Below are 24,117 nucleotides of genomic sequence, written 5' to 3' on the forward strand. Positions count from 1 at the left end.
CGCGCTATCGCAAATCTATAGCCATGCACCTGCTGCTGTAACCGTTATATTATGCGCTGTGACCCAGAGTGACGCCACAATGGCTGTACTAATTACAAATATGTCTGTCATGTTTCCAGTCATCTCTGAGTTGTTTCATCCAGAGCCCATCATATGCCATATAAAGAAAACAAGCAAACTCAGAATGTTTTTTTTTTTTAGAAAACGTTATATTTATTCGTACAAACATATTTGCACCCGATTTATATTTTGAGGTAAATACATAATAGAATAAATCTCTTTATATACAATACACATACAATACATTAGAATACGAACAGGTTGAATAAATAAAAGTAAAAAAAAAAGTTATGACAGCTAGTTGACTGTACTCTTAATAAGCCAGACAGAGGAGTTTCTTCGGGTCAAAATACATAATGCATAAGGCCAGATCTTTGTCTCGTGATGGCTTTTCAGTCTATTGTCCCAGCGTTGAAACTGAATTTTCACGCTCGTTTTTCTGCATTATCGCTCTACAAATTGTAATATTGACTTTTCACCTTGGACTGCAAAGGCAAATCTGTCTTCGTTTAAATGATAATTTTCTCTAACTGGGGTTAAGGTCATAGGTACTCCAAGGAATGCAACGCGCTGGGAAAGTGCAAAGACATTGATATCAACGATACAAAACGTACAAAAATAAAACAACATTCTCATTTGTGAACTGTAACAGTCGTTAAGGCAAACAGTGAATACCTAATGTTGTCTCTGTGTTTCTTGGTTCTAATGAAAAAGTAAGAGAAACATCCTCTGTTATTACACTATATACTTCTGCAGCTACAGTACAGACACGGGAATGAGTCTATCGGTTTAAAAGATGCTAGGCACGAAGTTGTGGTATCTGTAAACTACATCAGTCTGCAAATATCCGAAATCGTCAATGGCTGCAGGGCTGTCGGGGTCTGAGGTGCAATAAGACGGAGATGAAGCCGAAGAGGCACTGGATGCCCAAGAGCAAGAGTTGCCTCTCGGGCTTGGTGCCTCTCCAATGCAGCTTAGTCCCGGGAGCAGCAGCGGTGCGTCTCTTGACTTCGTGCTTTGCCGCTGGTCTGCGATCCGGATGGTCTCGGAAAGTGCCCAGATGTAGTTGTGGGCAAAGCGCAGGGTCTCGATTTTGGTGAGCTTTGTGTCGTCGGGAAAGGCAGGGAGCACGCTTCTCAGAGAATCCAAGGCGTCGTTGAGGTTGTGCATCCTGTTCCTCTCGCGGTCGTTTGCTTTGAGACGGCGGGTTTTCTTCACGACGTGCACGGTGCCTTGCTTCCTCGCACGTCCCCTGCGCCTCTTTTTTTGCTGGAGCTCAGCGGTGGTCTCCTGCAGGCTGTCAGCTGGAGACGCAGGTGGCTTTCCACAGGAGGACGCGGGGGACGCGGTGTGGCTGCTGCTGCGCGAGTCCTCATCATCCGTGTGCGTAAACGAGTAGTCACAGCTGGAGTTATCCATGTCGGAGTACAGAGTCTCCATGGCAGTGCACATTGTTGATAACCTGCAGAGAAAACCAAGGAAAACGTTAGAAATATACCAAGGAGGGTCTAATGTGGCATTTCGGATTCTGAGCATCCAATGGGTAAGTTTTCAGTTGCAAATACGCACCTTATTATGGCTGGGAGATGAAACAATGTGTTTGAAGGCTTGCACGGCGGCAAAGTCCTGCAGATAGTTTGTGTTGGAGTTAAAGGCACGCGTCTGTCTTGCTCTTACCCCTCAATCAGCTCGTGTGAGCAAGTGAGCTTGGCACACGACTGGCCTCACACACCTTATATACCCTGGTGGGACAATGGACAACCCCCCCCTCGCTTTGGCATTTTTGTGAAGGATGAATGAATGGTTTGCATCAGGTCTGCCCCGTGCCGCACGACCATCTCATTAGCATAATTTATGCCTCTTGTTTGTTCGCCCTCTGAAGCGTGCCTGTAATCACCGCTGGCCAATCAGAGAGCCGGAGAGCTGCCCAGCCACGCGAGCAGAGCTGTTGCTATCTGTCCAACATGGACCAAGCCCACTTTAAGGTAAATCTCTAGAGGACATTGAAAAGAGGTGACTTTACGAAGTCTATAGAAACTACAAAGCACGAAGATATAGTACAAGTTTTGAAGGTTTACACGTTTTTGAATTCAATCAAAAGCTATTTTGGAACGTTGTGGAAGACGTGCAAAACTCACCGTGTTTGCGTGCGCATGAGAGTTTGATAGCTTTAGTTAGCTATATTGGCTTAGTGTTTACACATAAAACGTGTTCTGTCATTAGTATTTTATATTAGCTGTATTATATTTCTATTGTAGTACGCAATAAATAGAAAACGTAAAATAAATAAATGTCACGTTCTGAATTTATTTCGAGAAAGTTATATTATTCCACACCGCTGCCCCAACACACATTTTGAGTTATTACAACTCACAAGGTGAAAGATACAGTTCAATCAAAGTGCTGTCACTATGCGCAGTGCCTTAAGTTTTATTTAAAGACATCTTTATGAGACAGCCGTACAATTGTTCATTAATTATTCAATTTATTCAATTGCTAGCACCTCGCCCCTCTATAGAAAAAAATGAAGGGGGCACTATTTAGAAATAGTTTGGGGAGAGACCTGCGGTGCCTTTCTCCTTGTGGCATTATGGCGATAGGGGCACAGTCATTTATAAATAATTACACAATGTTTAGAGTCTTCAGGCATGTATGATATATCAAAGCGATTATAAGGTGAATTGTTCCATTGTGCGCCTCTCCTCTCTCTTCTTTTCAGCTCTATACGGTTTGTACCCCGTCCAAATTCTGTGCCTCTGAGCTTTTGTCACTCATTTTTCTCGGCCTGCGACACTCCAATAGCATTATTCTTATTCAAATAGTCCCAGCGTGAACAAAAACACCCCGCTTTTGAGACACGTTTGTGCTTTCGCTGGCGTGAAAAGAAGCACAAGTGGCTGGATGCATAATTTCAGACACACAAACTATTATTGAGTCATAAAGATGGAGATGTATTTGCAAACGAGATACTTGGCTTCAGCATGTGGGATACTGTTGCAATGCAAGTTTAAAAAACGACTTTATGTGTTGTCTGGGCTTTAGGATTTTATGGCGAATGCATTCATTTTAAAGCCCTTACGATCGCTCTTCGGAGGTCCAGACTGGGTGATGGGGGAGAGATCGATTTTACTATTACAACACCAACCTGTCAGTAATAACTTCAAAGAGGGAAAACAGCTTGAATGCCAATTTTGCTTCCAGTCAGGGCATTAGTGATCTGGTTCGGGCCATGCACTTATTGCTCTTATAAAGTCATAAAAATGTTATTGTTTTACAATGTTACTTAACAGTATTTCCACAAAAGTGATGGATGGGTCAGGGTTTTTTTCTAGAAAAGGGGCGGAGGGGAGGAAGAAGGGTTTTGCCCACAGCTGAGAGATGTTGCCAAGGAGATTTTGACAGGATTAGGCACAAGTGCACGAGACCTGATTGCATTTCAATAGCAGAAACACGTGAGAAAATGAAACAACTGAATTACTTAAAGAGGGTCTGATCTGAACCCTAAAACAGTCGTGCGCAATGCACATTTTAAGAACGCAATGCAACACAGAGTTTAAAGACGAGTAGACATTAGTATTTCAATGCAACTGATACTTTAATACTGCAAAAATAAACGAAATGAAAATGAAAAGAGATTAGCTAAAGATTTGCATGGCAGGTGTGGGAAATTGTGTCTGAAGCGCTTTTATACTAAAAGGTGAATTTGGTCTTGTTCAACCCGTGGTCATACTTCTGCCTGGGCTTGGCAAGTGACGCGTGAGCGACAGAACTCTCTTTATTCTCGGCGAGAATAGTCTTTTAATTTTTTTTACATCTATTTATGCAATTCGTATTAAAATTCAATTTTACTTTTGGCCCAGCATTAATCCCCGGGTATTAACGCGATTACTGTTCGCAAAAGATCTTTGAGTCAGAAAGTCTGATAGAAGTTTTCACATGGTAATCCCCGGAATAATCCTTTCCCCTGGCGTTGCGGCAGGATCGGGGCCAGGGGACCTTTTCTCCTTGTTCAGAATTCAAGCAGGGCAGAATAGGGCCATTACTTTTGAATGATAATTAATTCCTTACTCCAGTGCTTCAATTGTACGGGGATACCACACCCCAAATAAGAAAATCACCCCCACAACCTCGTGCAGACATTGGTATAAAAGACTGAAAATAAATTCTACTACAATGTTTTAAGACAGCATCAACTTTGTCACTTGCTTGTGTTATATACTCAGTGGCTTAATAATGCTTAAGATCTAAAGTTATACAAATTTTGTTTTCATTAACAGTGAAATAATTATTTTGGGGCGAGTGAAATATAATTCCTATTAGGATATTGAAATGTCTTTCTTTCTTTCTTTCTTTCTTTCTTTCTTTCTTTCTTTCTTTCTTTCTTTCTTTCTTTCTTTCTTTCTTTCTTTCTTTCTTTCTTATTTACTTATTTATAAAAACTTTTCGTTCAATTCAATTTCAATAATTTAGCTACTTCAGTAGGTATTGTTTTTACAAAAATAACAATATTATTATATAATTCATATTTATAATATAACTTTATAACATTTATTTACCCATGCAAAATTCATAAATGGGCTCATGCACGGTCACCACTCAATATTATGATTATTATTATTATTGGTAGTATTATGTTGCCAAATTTCTGTATACCTCCAGAATGCATTGTGACAAGTGCCCTCCTTGAAATGCATGTATGCTTATACAAAGCTACAAACTTTGCATTACTGTTTAGATTTTTCAAGTCAATTTGTTTGTAAAACATACTTCTAATGTATTTTTGTATGTATTTGAAGATTTTGGAACAGGTGCTATTATCAGAATCCAATGGAATCTCATTACATATGCGAATGTAAATTTTAGGCTCTCTTTGTGAGCCAGACACATAATGTACCAGTTCGTGAACCTTGTACTATCAATCAGATGTCCAAGTCTAAATACAAACCCTACGGTGGGGCATTCACTTGTCTTCATGTGTTTGTGCAAGTGCATAATTTACCTCTAGTTTACCCTGCATCAGTGTTAACAATGAAAGCTGTGTCTCTAAGGACTTTATATTTGAAAGTAACCGGGGCAACTATTTGGTAAAATGAGAAGAAGCTTTGCACAAGCAACATCACCGTTAAAAGGGAGGAAGTATACAGCGATTCTCTGACTAATGATATGTTCATACACCTGACCTCACCAGACTGCTCCACTCTGTGGACTTTTTTCTTGGTAGACTTTAAAGCTTTTTTCACCGTTTTTCAGGTCAACGTTTTTTATCATTTTGCAACACACATTGTTCATCAACACATGTCCATCTGTTGATAAAAATGTGTCAAGGCAATCTATTACATTTTTTTTAACGTGTGTGTGCCCACTTAAGAAACCTGATGAAACGTAGGTTTGGGTGATGGCATCACTTGAAGGTGTTCAAATCAGCCATATGGTTTTGAGTGCAATAACTTGAATCTCTAGGCAACAATGGAGTAATTGAGAAGGGAAAGGGGTCCGAGCTTGACTCGACAAAGCTGCAAAAACTCCTTCTTTCACCCTAATGAAGCTGTTGTCTGGAGATTCTGTGTGGGGTTGGGAGGTTGGTGGTGGACGTGATTTGTCATACAATCTGAATCTTTAGGAGGGCCGGAGAAAGACCTCCTCTCCATATGTCTGCTTATTTTGCATCTGAAAGCTACCTTTGGTGAGAGAAGGGGGAGAGGGGGAAGCAAAGTAGTGGCTCCAGGAACAGGATTTTCCTTTCCATCAGCTCTGAGAGCACTCAGATCAACACTGGAGGGGCTTTACTCGCACAAAATGAAAGCTACAGAGGAGAAAGATATTTGAAAATAGCGTGGTGGTCGAAACAAAACACTGAGCGTCATTCTTTCATGTAGCTCAGTAAAACACAATTGAAGATATGTTTAATTTTTGATGTAATAGTTTAAATAAACATTTTAGAGAAATTAATCACAAAATTCAAAGATGAAAAGTTCATGTTTATTAAAGTCATGTTTGTTTTTAAGTGATGAAATTAAGCAGAGTCTTTAGCAGTAGTCGAACATGTTTGAATTATCTTTAGTAACACTTCAAAACACATCCACTGCATGAGATCATTGGAAAACTAAAAGTAGTTAGTCTAAATATTTTTTTAGCATTCACATTTATTCCTCTGCACTACAATGACAACTGTAAAACATATTTTGTAATATTTTATATATCTTCTAAGACACCATGTTTCAGTTGCACTGATCCCAGTGTTTTCCTTTTGCACAAAGAAATTGCTTAAAAGCTTTTTCATTGACCTAACATATAGCCAAACTCACAAAGCACAGAAACAAAAAGCGAATAAAAGGATTTCGGTTTGATTAAATGAAAGCAACTGTCTGTATTACACGAAGGCCATGAACTTGTGAGTGTGAGGACATCTGTAGGCATTCTCTCAGTTTTTTTTATATTAAGGTTAATGTGAGTGCCTGCACTCTGCAAGAATGCAGACAGAATGACAAAGTCCCCAAGGACCGTCCTCATTTTGGACATGCATGATACAAACCCCATCCACCATACTTAGATATGTGTGGACATCTGCCCATGCTCATCAACATGCATGGCTTTAGTCCTATAGGATATCTGACCTGCCTGAACAACAATAGTGAGACGGTCTGATCTATAGCAATCCACTGCATTTGCCTTTATATGCTTTTGAAAGAGACGTTTTTAAAAATTTGCTGTTAAAGCAACAACAAAACCCACAGGAAAGATTATCCTGCATTTAAGGTATAAACTTTATTTGTTGCATATTAGCGTGAGCATGCAACACGTTTAAAGGAATGCTGGTTCATTCTGATAAATGATACTAATATGTATTAATTGTTTATTTGTTTATTCAACCCCACAGGCTGAACAAAATTAATAATAATAATAATAATAAATTGAACTTTTATAAACAATTAAAAAATATATACTTTAATTATAAAAACATTTTCACATAAAAATCAAAATTCCGGTGCTTGCCACAATTGTTACCACTCATTTTCACTCGAGCGGATCTGGAACAATCACTTCAGTAGTGACAGTGCATGTAGCCTATATTTTAGGGATCATGGGGACCTCTTGTGGTTGTATGTTGTTAATGCTATCGCATGCTATGTGTAAGATTTTCAGCACGTGTCTGAAGTAAAAAAAAACAGGATTAGGAAAAAAACATTAATTACATATTAGTGATAAAGTTCAGTAGATATTATTAGATATTATTAACCAATTTAAATGTTGATCAATAATTTATCGTTATATGTATAAAATCTTTTATTTTGATTAATTTTATTATCAATTTTTTGGTTTGTTCATTTTTTTCTTTTTGGGAAGGATGTAACATTTAAAAATATTACTTTTAAAACGTCTTACAACACACACAAAAAGTGAACTTAAAGCAACCGTTTACTTATAATCTTACTTTGAGTGTAAAGCCGTTCTACTCAAGAAGTTTTAAGACTCTTAATTTGAAATCGAAGTCACCGGAAGTTCTGTGTAGTAACCGGATTCGCTTTTTGAAGATCGCCACTCGAACGTGCAAAATAATACATTAGAGTTAATTTACTCTTCTTTTAGTATAAAGTTTGTACTTTTGACAGACACAACGCCCTAAGAGATGTTTTATCACGTAAGCTCTCAATTGTTTCGCAGTATGTAACAGTTAAGAGTGTCATTTTCGAATAATTGGAAATTCTAATATCCATGCATGTTTATTGTGGTTTTCAATAGATCTCTTTGGAGCATGAAATTCTCCTCCATCCAAGGTACTTCGGACCCAACCTTTTGAACACGGTCAAACAGAAGCTTTTCACAGAGGTGGAGGGGACGTGTACGGGAAAGTAAGTTCTACTGAAAGGTGGAGGTCTTCATAAATAATCTTCACCGATGTTGATCTCTTATGTCTCTTTTGTTTCGCAGGTATGGTTTTGTCATTGCAGTAACTACAATTGATAATATCGGAGCTGGTGTGATTCAACCTGGCAGAGGTTTTGTGTTGTACCCTGTCAAATACAAAGCAATTGTATTTCGTCCTTTCAAAGGAGAAGTGGTGGATGCTGTTGTCACACAAGTTAACAAAGTACGAGTACAATTTACTTAAACTGTGTGCACCCTATTCTACCGTAGTTCAACTTGATGTGTATGGAAATAGTAGATAACACTGAGACACGGATTCCTCATTGACGTGGATATCATACATTCCTCGTGAACTATTGTGACCTGCTACAGTTTTTACTTATATATCTATCTTCTCTTTCTATTTACAGGTTGGGCTCTTTACCGAAATTGGCCCCATGTCTTGTTTCATTTCTCGTCATGTAGGTTTCCAATAAGAAATGTTTTTGTTTATGTTTAGTGTTATATACCCCCTCATTACATGTATATTGAAAACATGTTTAATATCTTATGTGCTTAGTTGAGGTGTTTCTAGCCAGCCATGTAATTGTCCAAAATTATAATGTGCTCTGTTCGGGTCAAATTAATTGTAAAGTTCAGTCAGTGACACAGTCAATATTTTCTTAGTCATCTAATTACAAACTGACAACGTCATATTTGACCACAATATGTAATTGTTCCTTGACACCTGTCATTTTTGTATTTAGTCTATTCCCTCTGAGATGGAGTTTGACCCAAACTCAAATCCTCCCTGCTATAAAACAGTTGATGAGGTAAGATTTAGTAAATCACCATTAAGAAATGCTGGTTGAAGGGAATGCTTATTAAAATACCACAAATATACACTATTTAATGTTTTTCTTTTTAACAGGACATTGTGATCCAACAAGATGATGAAATTCGACTGAAGATTGTGGGAACTCGAGTGGATAAGAATGATATTGTAATTGTTGACTTTGGATAACAGTGTTTACTAATACTTAACAAAAATCTAAAAATGATGTATGTAACTTATTCATTTTTTCTTTTAGTTTGCTATTGGATCTCTTATGGATGACTATTTGGGTATGTATTTTGTGTGGTGAATATTGCTATCTGTTTTTAAATCAGTGTCTTTTTATGGACATTTTATTGTAAAAAATCACAGTTTATGCTTTTTACTATTCCCTGTAAGAAGAATGTCTAATTCTCTATAGCAGACCATTAACCATTAGATCATATAAATTAAATGATTTAGGCTAATCCTTACCTCAAATATATCCTTAAAATCTAAAATGAAGTGTCAGATTGGTCAGTCTTGTGAAATATCTTCTGACAGGCAAAAATTGTTGCATCTGTTACATTCATTGTTTCTTTTGTTGGCAATGTATGTTGTGTTGTACATATATTGTATAAACATTTTGATGTTGTTTTTTCAGGTCTTGTCAGCTGATCCTTCAGCCAAGAATTTTGGAGCCTAATTCTGTGGTGATGACAGTTATTTTTGTTTTGTATATACTGTAATTGTGTCCTCATGCATTAGAAGTTATGCATAGTTTCTTGCCTTTTTTAAACATTATCTTTTATCCTCTCATTGTCTGTTTTTTACATTTGGAAAATCATATACAGTATAATGGGAACAAAATGTAACTCAGCAGTGATTCTAAGTAATGGAAAGACCTGAAAATGGAGAGTTTAATTTATGAGGCAGCAGAGAAAGCAATTGATTTATTTACTAGGACTTTTTGGAAAACACGTCTAGAGATGACAATGCTGTCATTCATCACTTGCTTTTAGAATATGCTTTTTGTAAATTTCGATGTGCCCTTGCACTGTGATATATATTTTTTTCTTTTGTAATACAATACACACCACAAAAGGTTTATCACTGCTTTGTATTTTTTATTGTTTTTTAAAGATTCACTGCATTTTGCCTGTTTGTATATTCCATCTGTAACCCATATGAAAATGTTTTATGGCAATGATATTTTTAGGATGCCAAAGTCAGAGGCACTGTCAAATTTTTGAAACTTACTGAGTGATATCAATTTGTTAAGGTCCTAGAGCTTATGTTTCTGTAGTTTTCTTTATTCTTTTTGCACAAGAAAGTGCGTAACTTGATAGATCCCATTTTGAATATGCCAAAACTGTTCACTCTAGTTAGCTAGTTATTGCTTTGGTCTCACTAGACCACCAACAGAATGACAATTCAAAGATCATCAACTCTGTTGAGTGTTAATACCTCTACAAGTGGACACATGTGCATATAAGCAGGGCTGGAAATGGAAAGCGACGCAGTAGGATGGAGCCTAGGGAGTGAATTTTAAGGTGGGATGGAGTTTCACCTCAAAATATAAAGGATTTCCATCTTCTATCTATAAAAAAACCTTCAAACGCTATATGCACAGTTCTTGCATACTGACCACTTTGCAAGATGTAAACACTGGCACAAAAGGACTAACGGTTTTTAGATTTTTTATCTAACATATATAATTAAATCTTAAAAATATTGATTTAACATTTTGATTCGGTTATAAATGTAAGTTGTGTTTTGTTCAAACCTTTGTGTAATGTGAAAAAAACTGAAAAAGGAAGTTCTTCGAACCAGCATCGTTTACATTTTTTTGAAGGGTTTGGGATTTTCTGCATCTATGGCTAAAAACATAAAACATGTCCATTACTAGAGTTCCTCCAGTGATCTTGGTCATTTCAATGACCGCTTATAAGAAAATGTGAAATTACATGCAACACAACTCCATATCTCTCAGATAACGCATGCATGTTGCTTTAAGGATCTCATGTCCAACAACTTTTCAACTTTGAGTGCTGTATAAAAATAGCCCAGCACCCTAAAACAGATGGGATGGGGGTCTCTAAAGTAAAAAAATACACAATTATTTATTATTTTAAAAAATGCAGAAGGACACATTGTATGATGGAATACATGACAATATTAAAAATATAAAATCATATAGATTATAATATTTGATTAATATGACTTAAATGCGTACGAAGCTTTTGTAAACAAACCTATCAAATCTTTCACGTATCAAAACAAAAAAATCTCAATGATGACAACGCATTCGGCTATCGCTCTCAGCGCGCCCTTCTCGCGTGTTATTTCTGCGACACAATGCGCTAAACGTCACAGCCACGCGCCTCCGTTCCTCCTTTCTCTCGTCCTGAAGATGGCGGCAGGGGTGAGTAAAATGGGAGAAACCCATAGACGTGTTCTTACTGCTCATCTCCATCAGCAATCATCCCAAAATCACTCCGATCCTCATATATCTGAACTTGACTTTCATTCCGTCGTGTTTGTTAGTTTGTTTCTGGCCTGTCGGGATGATTATTTATTTTATATGTACCTCCACACCCCTTTATTTGGCGGTTAGAGAGAGGGAATAGGAGCTCAGTTCAGCGCTCCTTTGTGCCACGTTTGCCTGTCTGTGTGCGGCATATGAAGCTGATAGTGTCCCGTTCTCACATTTATTCAGGCCAGAATATTGTGTTACGTGATATAACTTGATATTTTAATTGAAAGTGATGCGCGTATGTCATATGTTCATGTGTCAACAAAAGATGGGAGAAATGAGTATACTAAGTTACAGTCATTGTGGCAGTCAGTAAGAACAACGTGACTGGTAATAGTGATATCCTACTGTGATATCAAACAAATTCAGCTCGTGGTTTTTAAGCTTGATAACACAAAGTGGCCTACAAATGTGCTATTGCATCATTCAGATATTTAGTGCTCTCACATTAGGCTTTTTTATAAAAGTGTCCAACACTGGCTGTCTATGAACCGGTTTACTACTGGGAATTAACTGTCAGCTGTGTAATGCGTTGTAAACAGGTTTATGTTAAATGCACTCATATTCTCACGTTCCTACAAAGTCAATGGAGAGAAGAGAAACGGTGTCATTTCAGCGAGGTGTATAATGAACTATTTTCTGTCTGCAGACTCTCTACACGTACCCAGAGAACTGGAGGGCCTTTAAGGCTCAGATTGCGGCCCAGTACAGTGGAGCTCGTCTGAAAATTGCGAGCAACCCCCCTGCCTTCACCTTTGGGCAGACGAACCGATCCCCTGCCTTCCTTAACAACTTTCCCTTGGGCAAGGTCAGTATTCTCAAGCTCCCCTCTCTGCTTATCTGCTCGAGATCTCTTGACGTAGAATCGATTCATTGATTTTTGTTTCTTTAGGTTCCAGCTTACCAGGGTGATGATGGCTTCTGTCTGTTTGAGAGCAGTGCCATTGCTCACTACTGTAAGTACGCTTATACTAACAGACGGGCTTTTTAATAGTGATTATAGAGATAATGGAGGTGTTTGTTGTACGTAATTTCATCCTACGTTATCATTTTGACAGTGAGCAATGATGCCCTTCGTGGTAGCACTCCCCAGGCTGCTGCCCAGGTGCTGCAGTGGGTCAGCTTTGCTGACTCTGAGATCATCCCTCCAGCCAGTGCTTGGGTGTTCCCTACTTTGGGTATCATGCAGTTTAACAAACAGGTTGGTTTTATTATCCATGACTGTGCATTTTCACCGGTGAGTTGTGTGGCTTTTGGGCGTACAGGTACTTTGAAGGTAAAACACACCAGTCAGAAACTGAGCTTGGCTTCAGCTCGCAGTCATCAGCAGTGGTTTTTATTCCTCATGTACTTAAGATGGAGCGTTTATACTCTTTTGTGGCCCTTGATCGCCGTCAACATTTTATATGCACTACTGGTAATTTGATTTTTTTACATTTGGGCAATTCCAGCGTTATGGATGTGACATAAAAATGCTCAGAGAATGAATTTGTTGCGATTATATTGAACCATCTGTTTATATTTTACTGAACCCTTGTTGATAGTCTAAACATCAAAAAGTGTCACTATGAAAAAAATGTATATTTAAAAAAAGGGAAATAAACATGCGTTATGGATGTGACAAAAAAAGACGCGGTTTTTGGGAGACGATAAACTTTGTAGGATTTCTATAAAATAAAATGCACAATCCTGATGCAATAATACCCAATTAATGGAGAAGGGATGCCTCTTTATAGAACATAAAATAGTTCCTTTATATTCATTTTCATGTGTCCATTTATGAGGAATATGTAGCGTTATGGATGTGACAATCCTGAAAATGGCACTTACCTGACTATGAAAAATCATGCACTAAAAATAAAACAAATGCTTTACAAATTTGAAGAGAGATCTCACATGGGTATTTGAACCACCAAATGTTAAAATCTGTGCTGTTACCATAGTAAAAACCGCTGGTAAAAACTTAATTTTTTCGTGGTAAGGTTGACATTTTTACGGAATTGCCCATTTATTAATTTAGCAGATGTTATCCAAAGCGACGTACAAAACATTATTGCTCATTCACGTTTGCTCAAAACACACCAGTGGAAATGGATGCACGATCAGTCTTTAAAAATGTGAAATTGCTCTGTCATGATTTGCTGGGTTTGTTGAATGTTTAAGACTTTCTGTGTTTTGTTGTATTGTATGTAGGCAACAGAGCAGGCCAAGGAAGAGCTGAAACGAGTCCTTGCCGTCCTGAATCAGCACTTAAACACTCGCACTTTCCTGGTTGGGGAGAGAATCGGTCTGGCTGACATCACTGTTGCCTGCTCACTGTTGTGGCTCTACAAACAGGTGAGTGTTCATTGTGTCTGTTGAAAAGCAGGTTGAGGAATGCAGTCAACAGGCAAATCTAAAATAAGCAACATCTCAAACGTTTGTTGAGCAGAGATGAACATATGTTTTAGCGTTTGATTGCAAGAAGACAATTGAAGGTGGATTTGGCAGTTATACATTTTATAGCAATATGAAAGCAGCATCACACAAAATTTGTTACCAATGCCTTTCTCATCACTCATACTGAAACATGTATCACTTCGGAAAAAAGCGACTGCTAGTCATGTAATGTATGGTTAGTGTAGTGTATGGTTACATTTTTCTGTTGAATACAATCGTTTTTGCGATGCGAAATCGTCGCATCTGCATCGATGCAAAAAAACAATAGATTATTAAAACATGCAATTAAACTTCATACATGCCCCAATGGTTACTGTTTTACTGTAAATAAAGTATTCCTATGTCTTGTCTTGTTTGACAACAATGATTTTGACAAAAAGCATATAAATACTAGGCATGCAACAATACAGCTCACCCACGGTGATATATCAATACGTACCTCGTTTTTTACCCACGGTGTTCGGTTCGGTTCTGATGGCTTGGCACATTAGTGTTTTTTAATAAGAAGTTATGAAGAAAGAGTTTCACTCTGAAAAGTTTAACTATTTGCATCTCAATGCGGCGCCAACGTGGCTAGAAAAATGTGCGACCGCGTCGCTTCCTATTTGCGCGGGCATGCCGCGTGCCTACATTTAAAATAAAGAACTTGCGTTCTCAAAAGACGTGAAATGTGAATCGCCCCTAACACGGCAAACACTAGCGCTCAATGGGCAAGGCCAAAGATAACATATATTAACAAGGTGCGCCACTGCCATTACAATAAATTGGAAGAAATGCAACGCTTAATAGTTTCCCGGAGGCGCTTTTGCTATGATGGAAATAGCTGTCCGAATGGCCGCAGAGTGGCATGACTTTCGTTAACCGGACTTTGGCATCGTGCTGTAGACGCTTTCTCTGCTTGTCTTGGGTGAGAGCAAACGTGCTGCTTTCGTATGCAGTGTGAAATACATTCTTGACGTGCCAAATTCGGACATTATCACTTTGTCACAACGGGCAAAAAAAGTCGTTCTGGTGCATCCAATGGCCAGCCTGTGTCTTGTTCGTCAGCATTATGCTCAACAGCACATTGCTTCTCAGGCTACAGGCGGCCTCGCTCGACCCCCACTCGCCATTAGATACTTATTCGTGGGATGCGTTGATCTATCTCAGTGCAGACAATCACGGACCGTGCCAGTTCGGAGAGTAATTAAGTGCACGGAAATAATTTAATCGGAAAACTGCAATTCACTTGCGCGTATTGAACCGTGGAGGTCGTACCGAACCAGGGCTCCAGACAAAAAATCAGTTAAGGAGCCATTGGCTTCCATAGGGGAAAAAATGCCAGGCGCCAAATTAGTTTTTTAAGAGCCATATAACGTGAATTTACATATTTTTAATCACATACTTTGTTATCCTGTTGTGTGTAAATCTTCCCTCTCATAGGTTTTGCTCACGTAAAGTTTTTCTTTCAAGTTGTTTTCCCTCATAAGCAGGGTCATACGGAATCTGCAGACTTTTTGTTAATTCCACCCTAAAATTTGGGAATAATCTGCAGAATTCCACAGAATAGTTTTAAATATATTTATATTTGTGTACAAATGTAAATGTGTTCTTCAAATGCTGCCTGTCTATGCATTTAAAGGCAGATGACAGCTGATTTCTGCTAATTTAAAGAGGCAGAGAAGTGTTATTGGTTATTGCGAAGACTGATTAAACTCTGAATACAGCTGACCAAATTACTCTGAATTCATTTGAACCAACAGAAAAGGTGCATGTCAAGACCATATTTATATATTATACTGCAAGAAAAAGTAGGCTATATATTTTATTTTATTACGAAAGGGCTTGTTACGTTATGTTGGGACTGGGAGTCGGTCGCGTTTGCCGCTAGAGCACCTCTTGAGGTCGGGAAGTGCGCCTTCCCTGAGACCTGCACAGCTCTCTCTCTCGCTAGCCTGCCATTTTTTTAAAAAGTAAGGCGCTTCAAAAACAAGTAAATTTGCACGGTCGCCAGTGGCGACCTCCGCAAAATGATCACTCGCAAATTAATATTTTTTTAGGTGCGGTCTGGAGCCCTGCGAACAGTTCAATATTATATTGAGAATTGTGGCATCCCTAATAAATGCATCTTTCAGACTGTAGTTTCAGCACGAGCAGTGCTTGCGCATCTCTCCCTGACATGTAAAAGACGCCACATTGCCTCTCGAAGCGATCTACTCGCGTTATCAAAGAAGTTCGTGTCTCTGCTCTCTAGAGTGTTCTATTCGGTCAAAGTATTTTTTTGACCAGCAAGACGAGAAGTAACTGTTGCGACTCTGCCTTGTCTACACCTCACATGAGCGGCACGATGCAATAAAAAAACTATAGAACCTACTGTAAACAAATTCTGCCCCCACTGGATGCGACGGGGCAAACGCCTTGATTTTAATGCTTTTTTACACTGTGTGAAAGTGTGGGGGTGACAGACTTGTGCAGTAATATTGCAAATAGATGATGAAATGCATTGTGATATTAAATCAAATTGTTTACATGATCGCAATGGAATTGTGACACCAGTGACTTTTCATAGCTGTAGAACCAGAAATGATTTGAATAGCTAAAATAGTGTTTTATTTTTGCAGGTAATTGGGTGATTTGCAGTTCAAATATACATTCTCCAGGCCAGCTGAATTTGTCATCCTAAAATTGCTATTGCAACATTTCTTCAGGTTCTTGAGCCCTCTTTCCGTCAACCCTACCCAAATGTCACTCGCTGGTTTGTGACCTGTGTCAACCAACCTCAGTTTAAGGCTGTTTTGGGAGAGGTCAAGCTCTGTGAGAAAATGGCTCAGTTTGATGGTAAGTTTCACAAAGACTGTATCCTAGAACATATTAAGTTTTAAGTAGGACAGTCAAACGATTAATCGTGATTAATCGCATCCAGAATAAAAGTTTGTGTTTGCATAACATATGTCTATGTACTGTGCATATTCATTTTGTATTTATAAATACAAACACATACACAAGTATACATATTTAGGAAATATTTACATGTATTTATTTATATTTACCAATAATTGAAATGTAGGGATGTAACTATTCACTCAGCTCACGATGCGATTTATTTTTACAAAATGAGTTAAAACAAATTAGAAATGAACAACTTCCCTTGCATTATTTCTTAAATGCTTCACGTTTCTTTGTATAATAAAATTGTTTTATTTCAAATAACAAAACTAAACTGCCATTTTATAACAAATTAATAATAGAAAAAGTCTCTTTAATTTAAACAAACTAATACTGTCTGTGCTTTTCTTGGATTTTTTTTGCATTTAAGAAATAGCGGCCCCTGCTGTTCAAAAAATGTATTGCGATTCAGTTCACACCTCAACCGATTTGAATCGTCACACATTATAATCGATTTTCAACAGTCTCACTGTGAATCGTTACATCCCTATTGAAATGATATATAAATGTTTATTAATTTTTAGATTTTTCTTAAATATATGCATGGATGTGTATGTTAATAAATACAAAATTATTATGCACAGTACACAGATATATATTATGAAAACACAAACTTTTATTCTGGATGCGATTAATCTTTTGACAGCCCTAGTTTTAAGTATAACGATCATTTACAGACCTGTAGAGCAAAATACCTGCATTCAGTTGCAAAAATGCTTAAAGGGATAGTTAACCCAAAAATGTGCTTTTAATGGGGACCGGTGGTGTTTGGGTACCAGCGGTGTTTGGTTACCAGCAATCTTCAAAATATATTTTGTATTCTAAGTCGTACAGGTTTGGAATGAGGCTGAGGGTGCGTAAATGAAGATTTTCTTTTTTGGGTGAACTATCAAACAAATCACTGGAACATGCTCCTGATGGAGGTAGTGTTTTTGTAGAAAGAAATTTTGACTGAAAAACTGCTTTGAAGAGCAAAATGGGGTTGTTTGACATTTGATTTGAATGTTGAGGTCAGTGAAAAGATGCAAATTGTTTAGGATTGAACTTTTGACTCTTTTGGTTGGCATATTTTATCAAGGCTCTGCTGCATGCTGGTATAATGATATAAACTGGAGTCAATATAAATTTTAATCTGTTGTATCATTTTGGTAGTGTTTATTATATAATAAAGTATGTCTTGCCTCTCGTTTCATTTTTTTAGCCAAGAAGTTTGCAGAGATGCAGCCCAAGAAGGAGGCTCCTGCTAAGAAGGAGAAGGTTAGTAAGGAAGGGGGCAAACAGCAGCAGCAGCCACAGCAGCAGGAGAAAAAAGAGAAGAAAAAGGAGGATAAGAAGCCCGCCCCTGCTGAGGAGGAGATGGACGAATGTGAAGCTGCACTGGCTGCTGAGCCAAAAACAAAGGATCCATTTGCTCACCTTCCAAAGAGGTACTTGATGCACCTCCAGCCCTGTTAGTTTGACAGCCCAATAGAAACGTTCTGAATCAAGAGTCTGTTTAAACGACTCTGAGCACATTTCTGTCATCTTGCTTCTAGCTCCTTTGTCTTGGATGAGTTTAAGAGGAAATACTCCAACGAGGACACCCTGACCGTGGCATTGCCGTACTTCTGTGATAATTTTGATCGTGAGGGCTTTTCAATCTGGTATGCTGAGTACCGCTTCCCTGAAGAGCTCACCATGGCCTTCATGAGCTGTAATCTTATCACAGGTACAGTCAGAGTGCATTGACTTGTTTGGAGTTTTTTTGTTCAATAACCCCCCCCTTAAATGCCAGGAATGTTATTTGTTTTTGTCGTTTTCTTAGTACTTGCGCAAGAGATGTGTGTGTTTTATATCATGTGTATGTTCTCTCATGTTCCTCTCTTCAGGAATGTTCCAGCGACTCGATAAACTGCGCAAGAACGCATTCGCCAGCGTCATCCTCTTCGGTGCAAACAACGACAGCTGTATCTCTGGTATCTGGGTCTTCAGGGGCCAGGAACTTGCCTTTCCTGTAAGTGCTTTACATATTTATGCATATTCCCTTATAAATGTTTAAGGGTTCATATGGTGTGAATACGTGTTTTTCTGTGTCTTTGGTGTGTTATAAGTTGCTCATGCATGTATTAGACAAGTAAAATTGCATCAATTAGTGTCGGAACAAAAGATGCATTCTATCTAAAAGCGAATCCTCACCCAGACCTGCTTGAAACGCCTCGTGTAACCACACCCCCACAAATCTACGTCAGTTCGTGGTATGATTTGACTAAGACCGCCCAAATGTATACGCAAGTAAGGTGGGCGTACCTGTCAGTACAATTGCTTTGGAACCTGATGTTCCAAATATGGTAAGAGGCGTTACATTTCCTTCACACGCTTACAGTATTCGACCAATCACTACGCACTGTTAACCAATCATAGCACACCTCGCTTTTCAGAGCCATGAGCTTTGTAAAAAACCTGTGCGTTTTAGAGAGGCGGGGCAAAGAGGAGATACAAACATGCACGGTATGTGGAAAATGCAGCATTTTTTAACCTTAAATCGTGTATACACATTGCATTACATCTAAAACAAATGATAATATTCGTTTTAGCCATGTCATATGACCCCTTTAAGTTATGGACAAATGTGTAGTTCCACCCCAAACTCAAACCATTAATTGAACCTGTGATTCTGTGGCATGCTGGTCAGGATGTTCACACAAACAGTGACTGTTTTAAATAGAGCCACTGGCATTAATGCCGAATTTGGTAATGTTTTCACAGTATTGTATTTGGACACATTACATGTATCCGATAGAGAAACGTTTGTTTTAAAAACATTGCAAACTGGTTTGAGGTTGTCAGAATCAGGCAGATTAAAAACTGCCAGACAGATTAGATGCCTTGCATCATATATTGGCACTAAGCATTGAGTGAAAGAAACATTAGGTATTTTTAATATTGGCCAAGTGTTGCAACAACCAAAGAATGTTTTGATCAAACTGAATGTAATGGATGGAATGCTTGATTCGGGTAAATGTCAAAAGTCGAGAACATTTTGTATTAAAAACCAGGAAGTTGATGCATCTTGGGAGGGAGTACCAGCATATCACAAGAGGAAAACATTTCCTGTGATATCTGAAAGATTATCTTTTCTGGCTGTCGATTGAACAGCGGTTGTATGCTGTAAAGTTGTTAGTTTGGTAAATTATGGCCATGTTGCGTGACACGCCTTGCCTTGTAAACTATGCACAAAACTTCATAAAAGACCCATATTACATTAGAGATTCACTTAAGCATTTTAGCATGAAACTAATTAATTTCAGTTTATGGAGAATTATTGCATATTTTGTTTCAAAACAATTTTGTTCATCAAAAGTAAACAAATGTCCTTGGGTATTGCCAGTCATTTAGATGCCAGTTATATCCATGGTAAAATATGTATAGCTGATGTTTAAGGACATGCTGGCAGAGGTGCAAAAAAATCACTCATAACTTCCCTAGTTCACCTATCAAAGTAAACCACATAACATGAAGAATGAAGGAGTATCAATGCACATTTCCTGCCAGTCCTGTGTAAACTACGGCATGCAAAGTTTTTTTATACAATGTTTTTGTGAGGTGGCGGAGCTCACCGTCTGGAGCAACGGGAGTTATCCCCGGTCCTCTGCTCATGCGAGCCGCCTCCGGACCGCGATCGCAAAACATACAAGGGATGATCAAAAGCTCCGACACTGTCCATGATAAAAAATGTAAACTTGCTTCACTACTTACTAGTTGTTGTCCGTAATGTTTGCTAGTGTCCTTGTGTAGTGATAGTGCTCTTGGCACTCCGGACAGAGCTCTCGTTCTTTAAGTGTGCCCAGCACCATTTTCCTTACTTTTGTTTTATTCAAACGGTTTTATACAGTATTTTTATAGACTTCAACACTAGAAAATGTTTTGTTTTATTATGAAATTGTTATATAGAGTAAGTCTTTTACCACTAAAGTGACTTTTACTTGTGATACTTGACTGTTATTTTCATCACCTCACTTTAAACCCGCTTTTCTCCAAATTCCGTTCCTGAAAATCATAGTGCTCAGCTGACTTCAGATAGCTACAACTTTTGTTACATACAAGGTATGAGCAAAATAAAAACTGATTTGGAAAGGGCTTGAATCCAGCTTTCATATGATGTCTTGTCATCACATTTGTCTTGTCAGAGTTAACAAACTTTTGTCTGTACATTTTATTGGTTAAATATATGCAAAAGCCGCAGTTAAACGGAGTCACCACTAGTTTGTGTCGAAGTTTTTTCCACAATGCTACATGCCAAAACTAGATGTGTTATCAAGTGGGTACAACTTTTGTTAGAAACATGATTTCAAACAGTTCAGGTGAATCTTGATCGATGCAGATAGAAATTGAGAACTTATCTGTGACCTGTTTTTCTCTTCTCTCTCCAGCTGAGTGATGATTGGCAGATCGACTATGAGTCATACACTTGGCGCAAGTTGGATGTGGACAGTGAGGAGTGCAAGACCATGGTGAAGGAGTACTTTGCATGGGAGGGTGAATTCAAGCATGTAGGCAAACCTTTCAACCAGGGCAAGATTTTCAAGTGAAAACGGATCTTGCGCCTGATATTTATCAACATCAGAAACGATGGACATGAAATCAGTTTGAGTATCTCATTTAGAAGGTTGTGTGCCATGACGGATGGAAGATTTCAGTTGGGGAAAATAAAAAATCTTTTCCACAGTTTCACCTCGGGATGCTTTTTTGTTTACAAATAACCTAATAATTGGTGTAAATAAGTATATGGAAATGTTAGTTTTCGAATAGGAACAAATAATTCTACTTCAGCTACAAATAATATGCTATATTTGTAAATGTTTAACAGTAAAATGTTTTGTAAAAACTAGCAAGGTAGAAGTATAAATTCGTTCCTGCATAATATAATCTTATTGATTTCCAGGCATCTGCTATAAAGCAAACGAATTGTAATGTTCTCATCAAATCTGGAAATCGTTGCATCTCTGGGAACAAAATGGCGCATTTAATTAAGGGGATGTTTGCCTATTTTAAACATTGACTGTTGGAAAATAATGAAATGAATCCACCAGAGGGCACCAAAGTTCACACGTCCCATGAAAGCTTTTCAGGTTTGCCCAAAGATGGATGTAAAATCTTTTTAGGAAAGCTTGCGGGGAAGTCTGATTATAACAACATTGGGTGACCTACTTTCATTCAACATATTTACTTTTCAGGCAGTGTTACAGGAGTAGCATTAACTGAAGCACCTGAAAACTACATCAATTAGTTATGTCAAAACTATACTTATGTCCTTAAACAAAGGTATGCTTGAAATCAATACTGATCTGTATTCACTAGCAATTTGATTTGCACACGTAATGTCAGTCAAGTCCATGCTTGCTTTTTATGAGAAAATAAACGTAAAAAAACCGAAGGTTTCCACGGGACTGGCTTAAGTTACAAACTTTCACGTTCTTTTAAACCATATGTTAAGTTATTGCAAACCACTTTAGCCTCCTCGTGCACGTTCTTCCTTCAAGTAGGCCTATCTGTGCTGAAACACTTTGACATTTTTTATATTCTCATCGGTGATGGGAACCAACTGCACACACACTTGTGTTTACCTAAGAGCATGCTGGCTTGACATGTCGGTTGACACACCTCGGGTAAGACTGTGTAAACTTAAAGTAAAAACAAAAGAGCCACACCCTGCCAATGGGTGTATCTGGAAACCTATCCGTTTATTTTCATCCCAAAGCCTGAATCATTTAATACCCTTAAATCTTGTTACTAAGCCCCTAGATACATTTCGGTGGAAAAACAAATACCTTGATCTATGTGGGAGAGGTCAAATCGAAAAGAACGTCAAATCGAAAAGAACACGCACGGGTGCACGTGCATAAAACGCACACAAGGGGGAGCAGTGATGAAACGCACCCGGCAAATGATCGATGGCATTAAGTAAATAATTCTGCAAGTAGGCCTACGCCTGCTTTGAGTTGCGCAAATGTCGTGATAGATGTAATGCTAGAGAGTTAAATCCCCTTTTCTGTTGCTCAATGGTGAGCATGGGGTGTGGCCAGGGCTCTGGCAGATGTACTGACCTGACTTAACCTCGTGCGTTTGTTTGTTAGAACATAGGCACGCATTTGCCACCGTGTAATGGCTGATTCACTCGCATGCCTTTGAAAACCACAGGCTCACTCGTGATCTCTTACAGATATTGTTGCATGACAGAAAGTCTGCCTGATTCTACCAGTTCCAGAATTTCTCTCACTTTAAGGCAAATTTGACCAAGACAGTGTTTTTAATGTAACTTATTCATATTTGTGAACCACATTAGTTCTGAGTTTTCGACGCATTGAGGGAGGTGAGCAAACATGCGATTTCGAGTCAGGAAACGCAGCTTAAATGCTCGCCGGAAAACCACCTTTTCTTTTGTGTTGGTTCAGAGACGCTTGGCGTTAAAAGGATCAAACTAAACCAGCTTCTAGAACAATACGTGCTGCAATGCCAACAGCAACGCTGCACCAGTCCTGCCAGCTCCCCCTGAAGTTCCCCTGAGCGATCTCGCTCTCTTGCTGTTTTTCCTGCCCCGGCTCTTCCTTTAGCTCCCAGCGCACAATTCCTTCCGGATTGATTTTATTAGGCTACACCGGGTCCACGTAACAGAACGTTCCAGTACCTGAAAATCACCCGAGGTACATTCCCATGTGAAGAATAAAGCTTGATATGCTTTTGTTAAGGATCTGTTCCACACATCTGGAAAGAGTGAGGAGTTGCAGCGGTCAGAAAAGCAATGCGCTTGGAGAGAAAAGATTTCGCCTCAACACGAGGTTTTGTAGTTCGGTTTGGTAACTCTAGAAGAACGCTGCCACAAACTGTTACCTTACATATAACGTTTCATGGCAACAATGAATCATACATGAAGCCCCGAATTAATAGAGGAACTCAAGAACAGAAACCAGGCTATGAAAGTGTATCTGCTATGAAACTGGTTTGCTACAGTGCTGATATGGGATGGTCCCCTGAAGTCAGTCAACACACTCGTCTGCCAGGAAAAAATAACCAAGCTGGTTTGCAGTCGGACTCATCAGAACATGGCCGTTTTTTTTAAACAAAAAGTAAAGTGTGTCTAGTGTTTAACCTACTGTAAATAGATTGTTATGTTTCTTAGAGGAAATGTGAAGACAGGTATTCGGATGCACGTGGCTGCAGAAGATGGCCTGCATATTTCCCTCCTGCTGAACTGTGAGAAAGAATTTTGGCATTCCATAGCAGAGGTGAAAGTTCAGGGTGCCAAAGGGGGGAATGTGGTGTTGTCAATCATTTGGAACCGACCATCACGAAGGTTCATCAGCACAGCATCTGATGATTCAACTCGTAACATCCACTTCCCTGCATTCATAAGTTTTACAGTGTACCACACCCGACAGGCTTTCTCAACGCGCTTGCATGAGAAAGTCACTGGATGGCTTTCGTGCAAGCCATAGCAGGAATAAGAGGGGAGAGCGAAAAC

At 38.7% G+C, this 24,117-nt stretch overlaps 3 protein-coding genes across 3 annotated transcripts; 2 read left to right on the forward strand and 1 right to left on the reverse strand.

Annotated features, from left to right (window-relative positions):
• Nucleotides 1-320: 320 nt before the first annotated feature.
• On the reverse strand, nucleotides 321-1,731 carry neurog1 (neurogenin 1). Its single transcript, XM_057349476.1, has 2 exons — nucleotides 1,630-1,731; nucleotides 321-1,522 (listed from the first exon to the last, which is right to left on the reverse strand). Exon 2 carries the CDS (start codon nucleotides 1,510-1,512, stop codon nucleotides 850-852), a length of 663 nt encoding a protein of 220 aa, XP_057205459.1. The 5' UTR covers nucleotides 1,513-1,522; nucleotides 1,630-1,731; the 3' UTR covers nucleotides 321-849.
• A 5,829-nt stretch (nucleotides 1,732-7,560) lies between these two features.
• polr2g (RNA polymerase II subunit G) lies at nucleotides 7,561-9,827 on the forward strand. Its single transcript, XM_057349477.1, has 8 exons — nucleotides 7,561-7,699; nucleotides 7,801-7,910; nucleotides 7,990-8,149; nucleotides 8,337-8,387; nucleotides 8,673-8,738; nucleotides 8,837-8,908; nucleotides 8,997-9,030; nucleotides 9,384-9,827. Exons 1-8 carry the CDS (start codon nucleotides 7,688-7,690, stop codon nucleotides 9,395-9,397), a joined length of 519 nt encoding a protein of 172 aa, XP_057205460.1. The 5' UTR covers nucleotides 7,561-7,687; the 3' UTR covers nucleotides 9,398-9,827.
• Nucleotides 9,828-11,023: 1,196 nt separating this feature from the next.
• On the forward strand, nucleotides 11,024-21,323 carry eef1g (eukaryotic translation elongation factor 1 gamma). Its single transcript, XM_057349475.1, has 10 exons — nucleotides 11,024-11,144; nucleotides 11,905-12,063; nucleotides 12,148-12,211; nucleotides 12,314-12,456; nucleotides 13,449-13,592; nucleotides 16,382-16,511; nucleotides 17,821-18,046; nucleotides 18,155-18,327; nucleotides 18,488-18,612; nucleotides 21,029-21,323. Exons 1-10 carry the CDS (start codon nucleotides 11,133-11,135, stop codon nucleotides 21,185-21,187), a joined length of 1,335 nt encoding a protein of 444 aa, XP_057205458.1. The 5' UTR covers nucleotides 11,024-11,132; the 3' UTR covers nucleotides 21,188-21,323.
• The last annotated feature ends 2,794 nt before the right edge of the window (nucleotides 21,324-24,117 follow it).

This window comes from Triplophysa rosa, linkage group LG13 (genome assembly GCF_024868665.1).
Source record: "Triplophysa rosa linkage group LG13, Trosa_1v2, whole genome shotgun sequence".
Lineage (NCBI taxonomy): Eukaryota > Metazoa > Chordata > Actinopteri > Cypriniformes > Nemacheilidae > Triplophysa > Triplophysa rosa.

Coding starts and splice junctions, on each gene's coding strand:
- polr2g (XM_057349477.1), top strand. Junction 7,911..7,989: donor GAGGGGACGTGTACGGGAAA/GTAAGTTCTACT, acceptor TTTGTTTCGCAG/GTATGGTTTTGTCATTGCAG. Junction 8,150..8,336: donor TTGTCACACAAGTTAACAAA/GTACGAGTACAA, acceptor TTCTATTTACAG/GTTGGGCTCTTTACCGAAAT.
- eef1g (XM_057349475.1), top strand. Junction 12,212..12,313: donor CAGTGCCATTGCTCACTACT/GTAAGTACGCTT, acceptor TCATTTTGACAG/TGAGCAATGATGCCCTTCGT. Junction 12,457..13,448: donor TCATGCAGTTTAACAAACAG/GTTGGTTTTATT, acceptor TATTGTATGTAG/GCAACAGAGCAGGCCAAGGA.
- neurog1 (XM_057349476.1), bottom strand. CDS start 1,512: ATGTGCACTGCCATGGAGACTCTGTACTCCGACATGGATAACTCCAGC.